The sequence below is a fragment of the Rhinoderma darwinii genome, chromosome 1 (assembly GCF_050947455.1).
Source record: "Rhinoderma darwinii isolate aRhiDar2 chromosome 1, aRhiDar2.hap1, whole genome shotgun sequence".
NCBI classification, from domain to species: Eukaryota; Metazoa; Chordata; class Amphibia; order Anura; family Rhinodermatidae; genus Rhinoderma; species Rhinoderma darwinii.
The window spans coordinates 44,617,310-44,627,539 of NC_134687.1; the positions used below are offsets into that span (position 1 = coordinate 44,617,310).

At 48.7% G+C, this 10,230-nt stretch overlaps 1 protein-coding gene across 2 annotated transcripts in view; it reads right to left on the bottom strand.

Annotated features, from left to right (window-relative positions):
* The window catches only part of RAB28 (RAB28, member RAS oncogene family), a 139,378-nt gene extending 129,848 nt beyond the window's left edge, over positions 1 to 9,530 (bottom strand). Inside the window, exon 1 of one of the 2 annotated variants that reach the window (XM_075858186.1) lies at positions 9,184 to 9,525. In XM_075858186.1, the coding sequence (XP_075714301.1) occupies positions 9,184 to 9,258 (75 nt within the window). In that variant the 5' untranslated portion in view covers positions 9,259 to 9,525. Of the gene's footprint in view, positions 1 to 9,183 lie in introns of both variants that reach the window. The other variant, XM_075858195.1, reaches the window with a different exon arrangement.
* Between the last annotated feature and the right edge of the window lie 700 nt (positions 9,531 to 10,230).

The window sequence follows — 10,230 nt, forward strand, 5'->3', positions numbered from 1 at the left end:
GGGGTAATGTATATAATGTAGGGTGGTGGAGTACAGGGGGTAATGTATATAATGTAGGGTGGTGGAGGGCAGGGGGTAATGTATATAATGTAGGGTGGTGGAGGGCAGGGGGTAATGTATATAATGTAGGGTGGTGGAGGGCAGGGGGTAATGTATATAATGTAGGCTGGTGGAGGGCAGGGGTAATGTATATAATGTAGGCTGGTGGAGGGCAGGGGTAATGTATATAATGTAGTGTGGTGGAGGGCAGGGGTAATGTATATAATGTAGGGTGGCAGAGATAATGTAGGGTGGTGGACGCCAGGGGTAATGTATATAATGTAGGGTGGCAGGGGGTATATAATGTAGGGTGGTGGAGTACAGGGGGTAATGTATATAATGTAGGGTGGTGGAGGGCAGGGGTAATGTATATAATGTAGGGTGGTGGAGGGCAGGGGGTAATGTATATAATGTAGGCTGGTGGAGGGCAGGGGTAATGTATATAATGTAGGGTGGTGGAGGGCAGGGGTAATGTATATAATGTAGGCTGGTGGAGGGCAGGGGGTAATGTATATAATGTAGGGTGGCAGGGATAATGTAGGGTGGTGGAGGGCAGGGGTAATGTATATAATGTAGGGTGGCAGGGATAATGTAGGGTGGTGGAGGGCAGGGGTAATGTATATAATGTAGGGTGGCAGGGATAATGTAGGGTGGTGGAGGGCAGGGGGTAATGTATATAATGTAGGGTGGTGGAGGGCAGTGGTAATGTATATAATGTAGGGTGGTGGAGGGCAGGGGGTAATGTATATAATGTAGGCTGGTGGAGGGCAGGGGGTAATGTATATAATGTAGGGTGGTGGAGGGCAGGGGTAATGTATATAATGTAGGGTGGTGGAGGGCAGGGGGTAATGTATATAATGTAGGGTGGTGGAGTACAGGGGGTAATGTATATAATGTAGGGTGGTGGAGGGCAGGGGGTAATGTATATAATGTAGGGTGGTGGTGGACAGGGGGTAATGTATATAATGTAGGGTGGTGGAGGGCAGGGGGTAATGTATATAATGTAGGCTGGTGGAGGGCAGGGGTAATGTATATAATGTAGGGTGGTGGAGGGCAGTGGTAATGTATATAATGTAGGGTGGTGGAGGGCAGGGGGTAATGTATATAATGTAGGGTGGTGGAGGGCAGGGGTAATGTATATAATGTAGGCTGGTGGAGGGCAGGGGTAATGTATATAATGTAGGGTGGTGGAGGGCAGGGGGTAATGTATATAATGTAGGGTGGTGGAGGGCAGGGGTAATGTATATAATGTAGGGTGGTGGAGGGCAGGGGTAATGTATATAATGTAGGGTGGTGGAGGGCAGGGGGTAATGTATATAATGTAGGGTGGTGGAGTACAGGGGGTAATGTATATAATGTAGGCTGGTGGAGGGCAGGGGTAATGTATATAATGTAGGCTGGTGGAGGGCAGGGGGTAATGTATATAATGTAGGGTGGTGGAGGGCAGGGGGTAATGTATATAATGTAGGCTGGTGGAGGGCAGGGGTAATGTATATAATGTAGGCTGGTGGAGGGCAGGGGTAATGTATATAATGTAGTGTGGTGGAGGGCAGGGGTAATGTATATAATGTAGGGTGGTGGAGGGCAGGGGGTAATGTATATAATGTAGGGTGGCAGAGATAATGTAGGGTGGTGGACGCCAGGGGTAATGTATATAATGTAGGGTGGCAGGGGGTATATAATGTAGGGTGGTGGAGTACAGGGGGTAATGTATATAATGTAGGGTGGTGGAGGGCAGGGGTAATGTATATAATTTAGGCTGGTGGAGGGCAGGGGTAGTGTATATAATGTAGGGTGGTGGAGGGCAGGGGTAATGTATATAATGTAGGCTGGTGGAGGGCAGGGGTAATGTATATAATGTAGGCTGGTGGAGGGCAGGGGGTAATGTATATAATGTAGGGTGGTGGAGGGCAGGGGTAATGTATATAATGTAGGGTGGTGGAGGGCAGGGGGTAATGTATATAATGTAGGCTGGTGGAGGGCAGGGGGTAATGTATATAATGTAGGGTGGTGGAGGGCAGGGGTAATGTATATAATGTAGGGTGGCAGGTATAATGTAGGGTGGTGGAGGGCAGGGGGTAATGTATATAATGTAGGGTGGTGGAGGGCAGTGGTAATGTATATAATGTAGGGTGGTGGAGGGCAGGGGGTAATGTATATAATGTAGGCTGGTGGAGGGCAGGGGTAATGTATATAATGTAGGCTGGTGGAGGGCAGGGGGTAATGTATATAATGTAGGGTGGTGGAGGGCAGTGGTAATGTATATAATGTAGGGTGGTGGAGGGCAGGGGTAATGTATATAATGTAGGCTGGTGGAGGGCAGGGGGTAATGTATATAATGTAGGGTGGTGGAGGGCAGGGGTAATGTATATAATGTAGGGTGGTGGAGGGCAGGGGGTAATGTATATAATGTAGGCTGGTGGAGGGCAGGGGTAATGTATATAATGTAGGGTGGTGGAGTACAGGGGGTAATGTATATAATGTAGGGTGGTGGAGGGCAGGGGGTAATGTATATAATGTAGGGTGGTGGAGGGCAGGGGTAATGTATATAATGTAGGGTGGTGGAGGGCAGGGGTAATGTATATAATGTAGGGTGGTGGAGGGCAGGGGTAATGTATATAATGTAGGCTGGTGGAGGGCAGGGGTAATGTATATAATGTAGGCTGGTGGAGGGCAGGGGTAATGTATATAATGTAGGCTGGTGGAGGGCAGTGGTAATGTATATAATGTAGGGTGGTGGAGGGCAGGGGTAATGTATATAATGTAGGCTGGTGGAGGGCAGGGGTAATGTATATAATGTAGGGTGGTGGAGGGCAGGGGGTAATGTATATAATGTAGGGTGGTGGAGGGCAGGGGGTAATGTATATAATGTAGGGTGGCAGGGATAATGTAGGGTGGTGGACGCCAGGGGTAATGTATATAATGTATGGTGGCAGGGGGTATATAATGTAGGGTGGTGGAGTACAGGGGGTAATGTATATAATGTAGGGTGGTGGAGGGCAGGGGTAATGTATATAATGTAGGGTGGTGGAGGGCAGGGGGTAATGTATATAATGTAGGCTGGTGGAGGGCAGGGGTAATGTATATAATGTAGGGTGGTGGAGGGCAGGGGTAATGTATATAATGTAGGCTGGTGGAGGGCAGGGGTAATGTATATAATGTAGGCTGGTGGAGGGCAGGGGGTAATGTATATAATGTAGGGTGGTGGAGGGCAGTGGTAATGTATATAATGTAGGCTGGTGGAGGGCAGGGGTAATGTATATAATGTAGGGTGGTGGAGGGCAGGGGGTAATGTATATAATGTAGGGTGGCAGGGATAATGTAGGGTGGTGGACGCCAGGGGTAATGTATATAATGTATGGTGGCAGGGGGTATATAATGTAGGGTGGTGGAGTACAGGGGGTAATGTATATAATGTAGGGTGGTGGAGGGCAGGGGTAATGTATATAATGTAGGGTGGTGGAGGGCAGGGGGTAATGTATATAATGTAGGCTGGTGGAGGGCAGGGGTAATGTATATAATGTAGGGTGGTGGAGGGCAGGGGTAATGTATATAATGTAGGCTGGTGGAGGGCAGGGGTAATGTATATAATGTAGGCTGGTGGAGGGCAGGGGGTAATGTATATAATGTAGGGTGGTGGAGGGCAGTGGTAATGTATATAATGTAGGCTGGTGGAGGGCAGGGGTAATGTATATAATGTAGGGTGGTGGAGGGCAGGGGTAATGTATATAATGTAGGGTGGTGGAGGGCAGGGGGTAATGTATATAATGTAGGCTGGTGGAGGGCAGGGGGTAATGTATATAATGTAGGGTGGTGGAGGGCAGGGGTAATGTATATAATGTAGGGTGGCAGGGATAATGTAGGGTGGTGGAGGGCAGGGGTAATGTATATAATGTAGGGTGGCAGGGATAATGTAGGGTGGTGGAGGGCAGGGGGTAATGTATATAATGTAGGGTGGTGGAGGGCAGTGGTAATGTATATAATGTAGGGTGGTGGAGGGCAGGGGGTAATGTATATAATGTAGGGTGGTGGAGGGCAGTGGTAATGTATATAATGTAGGGTGGTGGAGGGCAGGGGTAATGTATATAATGTAGGCTGGTGGAGGGCAGGGGGTAATGTATATAATGTAGGGTGGTGGAGGGCAGGGGGTAATGTATATAATGTAGGCTGGTGGAGGGCAGTGGTAATGTATATAATGTAGGGTGGTGGAGTACAGGGGGTAATGTATATAATGTAGGCTGGTGGAGGGCAGGGGGTAATGTATATAATGTAGGCTGGTGGAGGGCAGTGGTAATGTATATAATGTAGGGTGGTGGAGGGCAGGGGTAATGTATATAATGTAGGCTGGTGGAGGGCAGTGGTAATGTATATAATGTAGGGTGGTGGAGGGCAGGGGTAATGTATATAATGTAGGGTGGTGGAGGGCAGTGGTAATGTATATAATGTAGGGTGGTGGAGGGCAGGGGTAATGTATATAATGTAGGCTGGTGGAGGGCAGGGGGTAATGTATATAATGTAGGGTGGTGGAGGGCAGGGGTAATGTATATAATGTAGGGTGGTGGAGGGCAGGGGGTAATGTATATAATGTAGGGTGGTGGAGTACAGGGGGTAATGTATATAATGTAGGGTGGTGGAGTACAGGGGGTAATGTATATAATGTAGGGTGGCAGGGATAATGTAGGGTGGTGGAGGGCAGGGGTAATGTATATAATGTAGGGTGGCAGGGATAATGTAGGGTGGTGGAGGGCAGGGGGTAATGTATATAATGTAGGCTGGTGGAGGGCAGGGGGTAATGTATATAATGTAGGGTGGTGGAGGGCAGGGGTAATGTATATAATGTAGGGTGGCAGGGATAATGTAGGGTGGTGGAGGGCAGGGGTAATGTATATAATGTAGGCTGGTGGAGGGCAGGGGTAATGTATATAATGTAGGCTGGTGGAGGGCAGGGGGTAATGTATATAATGTAGGCTGGTGGAGGGCAGGGGGTAATGTATATAATGTAGGGTGGTGGAGGGCAGGGGGTAATGTATATAATGTAGGCTGGTGGAGGGCAGGGGTAATGTATATAATGTAGGGTGGTGGAGTACAGGGGGTAATGTATATAATGTAGGGTGGTGGAGGGCAGGGGGTAATGTATATAATGTAGGGTGGTGGAGGGCAGGGGTAATGTATATAATGTAGGGTGGTGGAGGGCAGGGGTAATGTATATAATGTAGGCTGGTGGAGGGCAGGGGTAATGTATATAATGTAGGCTGGTGGAGGGCAGGGGTAATGTATATAATGTAGGCTGGTGGAGGGCAGTGGTAATGTATATAATGTAGGGTGGTGGAGGGCAGGGGTAATGTATATAATGTAGGCTGGTGGAGGGCAGGGGTAATGTATATAATGTAGGGTGGTGGAGGGCAGGGGGTAATGTATATAATGTAGGGTGGCAGGGATAATGTAGGGTGGTGGACGCCAGGGGTAATGTATATAATGTATGGTGGCAGGGGGTATATAATGTAGGGTGATGGAGTACAGGGGGTAATGTATATAATGTAGGGTGGTGGAGGGCAGGGGTAATGTATATAATGTAGGGTGGTGGAGGGCAGGGGGTAATGTATATAATGTAGGCTGGTGGAGGGCAGGGGGTAATGTATATAATGTAGGCTGGTGGAGGGCAGGGGTAATGTATATAATGTAGGCTGGTGGAGGGCAGGGGGTAATGTATATAATGTAGGGTGGTGGAGGGCAGTGGTAATGTATATAATGTAGGCTGGTGGAGGGCAGGGGTAATGTATATAATGTAGGGTGGTGGAGGGCAGGGGTAATGTATATAATGTAGGGTGGTGGAGGGCAGGGGGTAATGTATATAATGTAGGGTGGCAGGGATAATGTAGGGTGGTGGACGCCAGGGGTAATGTATATAATGTATGGTGGCAGGGGGTATATAATGTAGGGTGGTGGAGTACAGGGGGTAATGTATATAATGTAGGGTGGTGGAGGGCAGGGGTAATGTATATAATGTAGGGTGGTGGAGGGCAGGGGGTAATGTATATAATGTAGGCTGGTGGAGGGCAGGGGTAATGTATATAATGTAGGGTGGTGGAGGGCAGGGGTAATGTATATAATGTAGGCTGGTGGAGGGCAGGGGTAATGTATATAATGTAGGCTGGTGGAGGGCAGGGGGTAATGTATATAATGTAGGGTGGTGGAGGGCAGTGGTAATGTATATAATGTAGGCTGGTGGAGGGCAGGGGTAATGTATATAATGTAGGGTGGTGGAGGGCAGGGGTAATGTATATAATGTAGGGTGGTGGAGGGCAGGGGGTAATGTATATAATGTAGGCTGGTGGAGGGCAGGGGGTAATGTATATAATGTAGGGTGGTGGAGGGCAGGGGTAATGTATATAATGTAGGGTGGCAGGGATAATGTAGGGTGGTGGAGGGCAGGGGTAATGTATATAATGTAGGGTGGCAGGGATAATGTAGGGTGGTGGAGGGCAGGGGGTAATGTATATAATGTAGGGTGGTGGAGGGCAGTGGTAATGTATATAATGTAGGGTGGTGGAGGGCAGGGGGTAATGTATATAATGTAGGGTGGTGGAGGGCAGTGGTAATGTATATAATGTAGGGTGGTGGAGGGCAGGGGTAATGTATATAATGTAGGCTGGTGGAGGGCAGGGGGTAATGTATATAATGTAGGGTGGTGGAGGGCAGGGGGTAATGTATATAATGTAGGCTGGTGGAGGGCAGTGGTAATGTATATAATGTAGGGTGGTGGAGGGCAGGGGTAATGTATATAATGTAGGCTGGTGGAGGGCAGTGGTAATGTATATAATGTAGGGTGGTGGAGGGCAGGGGTAATGTATATAATGTAGGGTGGTGGAGGGCAGGGGGTAATGTATATAATGTAGGGTGGTGGAGGGCAGTGGTAATGTATATAATGTAGGGTGGTGGAGGGCAGGGGTAATGTATATAATGTAGGGTGGTGGAGGGCAGGGGGTAATGTATATAATGTAGGGTGGTGGAGTACAGGGGGTAATGTATATAATGTAGGGTGGTGGAGGGCAGGGGGTAATGTATATAATGTAGGGTGGCAGGGATAATGTAGGGTGGTGGAGGGCAGGGGGTAATGTATATAATGTAGGCTGGTGGAGGGCAGGGGGTAATGTATATAATGTAGGGTGGTGGAGGGCAGGGGTAATGTATATAATGTAGGGTGGCAGGGATAATGTAGGGTGGTGGAGGGCAGGGGTAATGTATATAATGTAGGCTGGTGGAGGGCAGGGGTAATGTATATAATGTAGGGTGGTGGAGGGCAGGGGGTAATGTATATAATGTAGGCTGGTGGAGGGCAGGGGTAATGTATATAATGTAGGGTGGTGGAGGGCAGGGGTAATGTATATAATGTAGGCTGGTGGAGGGCAGGGGTAATGTATATAATGTAGGCTGGTGGAGGGCAGGGGGTAATGTATATAATGTAGGCTGGTGGAGGGCAGGGGGTAATGTATATAATGTAGGCTGGTGGAGGGCAGGGGGTAATGTATATAATGTAGGCTGGAGGAGGGCAGGGGGTAATGTATATAATGTAGGGTGGTGGAGGGCAGTGGTAATGTATATAATGTAGGCTGGTGGAGGGCAGGGGTAATGTATATAATGTAGGGTGGTGGAGGGCAGGGGTAATGTATATAATGTAGGGTGGTGGAGGGCAGGGGGTAATGTATATAATGTAGGCTGGTGGAGGGCAGGGGGTAATGTATATAATGTAGGGTGGTGGAGGGCAGGGGTAATGTATATAATGTAGGGTGGTGGAGGGCAGGGGTAATGTATATAATGTAGGCTGGTGGAGGGCAGGGGGTAATGTATATAATGTAGGGTGGTGGAGGGCAGGGGGTAATGTATATAATGTAGGCTGGTGGAGGGCAGTGGTAATGTATATAATGTAGGGTGGTGGAGGGCAGGGGTAATGTATATAATGTAGGCTGGTGGAGGGCAGGGGGTAATGTATATAATGTAGGGTGGTGGAGGGCAGGGGGTAATGTATATAATGTAGGCTGGTGGAGGGCAGTGGTAATGTATATAATGTAGGGTGGTGGAGGGCAGGGGTAATGTATATAATGTAGGCTGGTGGAGGGCAGTGGTAATGTATATAATGTAGGGTGGTGGAGGGCAGGGGTAATGTATATAATGTAGGGTGGTGGAGGGCAGGGGGTAATGTATATAATGTAGGGTGGTGGAGGGCAGTGGTAATGTATATAATGTAGGGTGGTGGAGGGCAGGGGTAATGTATATAATGTAGGGTGGTGGAGGGCAGGGGGTAATGTATATAATGTAGGGTGGTGGAGTACAGGGGGTAATGTATATAATGTAGGGTGGTGGAGGGCAGGGGGTAATGTATATAATGTAGGGTGGCAGGGATAATGTAGGGTGGTGGAGGGCAGGGGGTAATGTATATAATGTAGGCTGGTGGAGGGCAGGGGGTAATGTATATAATGTAGGGTGGTGGAGGGCAGGGGTAATGTATATAATGTAGGGTGGCAGGGATAATGTAGGGTGGTGGACGCCAGTGGTAATGTATATAATGTAGGGTGGTGCAGGGGGTAATGTATATAATGTAGGGTGGTGGAGGGCAGGGGTAATGTATATAATGTAGGGTGGTGGAGGGCAGGGGTAATGTATATAATGTAGGCTGGTGGAGGGCAGGGGTAATGTATATAATGTAGGCTGGTGGAGGGCAGGGGGTAATGTATATAATGTAGGCTGGTGGAGGGCAGGGGTAATGTATATAATGTAGGGTGGTGGAGGGCAGGGGTAATGTATATAATGTAGGCTGGTGGAGGGCAGGGGTAATGTATATAATGTAGGCTGGTGGAGGGCAGGGGGTAATGTATATAATGTAGGGTGGTGGAGGGCAGGGGTAATGTATATAATGTAGGGTGGTGGAGGGCAGGGGGTAATGTATATAATGTAGGGTGGCAGGGATAATGTAGGATGGTGGACGCCAGGGGTAATGTATATAATGTAGGGTGGCAGGGGGTATATAATGTAGGGTGGTGGAGGGCAGGGGTAATGTAGGGTGGCAGGAGATACATAGCCGGTGATAGATACATCGCATACAGTTATACTAGCAATACTATATGATATAGTGGGTTATATACTGACCTTTCCACACGCTCCATCCCCTAGAATGACTATTTTCAGCTGCCGGTCCTGGCTCTCCTCCTCGGAGTCAGACATGTTGCTCTCCCGGTCGGTGTTTGGCTGTAGGATTATGACACCGGATTTACAGCAGCGCTAAGCAACCGGACGCCATGTTCACTGGAGACTCGTCACTGGCTGCAGCTCCGGCACAAACCAAATACAATTCCGGGGGTGACAAAGAAGACGCCGGAGAGAGAGCTGGACAATTCTCAGCCCTGCGTTATACACACATCACGTAACGCTACGTGCGGCCTCGTCTCATCATATACGTGTGGTGCGGCGGTGGGGAGCGGCCGTGAATCGGATCTTAACCCCCTTTGATTGACGAAATGGTTCCGTCCTATCAGTGACGCCGCTTGGTTAATAAGGTGAACGGTGGAGGTCGGGATACAGCGGACGCGGGCACCGGGGCATAGCGGGAGGGAGATCTCATGTAAGGTGGCAGCCTGGGCACTTGAGGGCAAAGCAGCTGGTAAAGAGAATAGTAGACGAAATAAGTGCGGGTACTCTGCTATTATGTGTGTAGAAAGTGTATCCTGTAGGTGACTATATACATTTATGGCGTAGACTGGTGTCAATCTATGTGGGCCCCTGGGTGACATGATTGGGCCCCCTGTCTACCCCACCCTGGTCTTCACAAGCCTGGACCAGGTGTAACCAGGTTGGCATGGCCTAGCGTGTACCTCAAATACCGCCCAACCTCTTTTTTAGTTGAGAGGCACATTGGGGCCGGTGTCTTCAGGACCAGAGACATCTTATCTACACATACATAAGGAGCCGCCGATGGTCAAATGCTCATTCAGCCACCAGCTGCCCCCGCCACCCATAATCACGTATGTCAGGAGCGGTCGCGCATTCATGTTTATTTCAGGGGTGATAATCGGCTACCGGACACGTGTGGCATCTCAATTTTCTTAAGACTATTTCATAAACTGAAAAAAATACCAAGAGATCATTTAATAAATTATTTTCTTTACATAAATCACTTTTTAACATATAATAATTGTA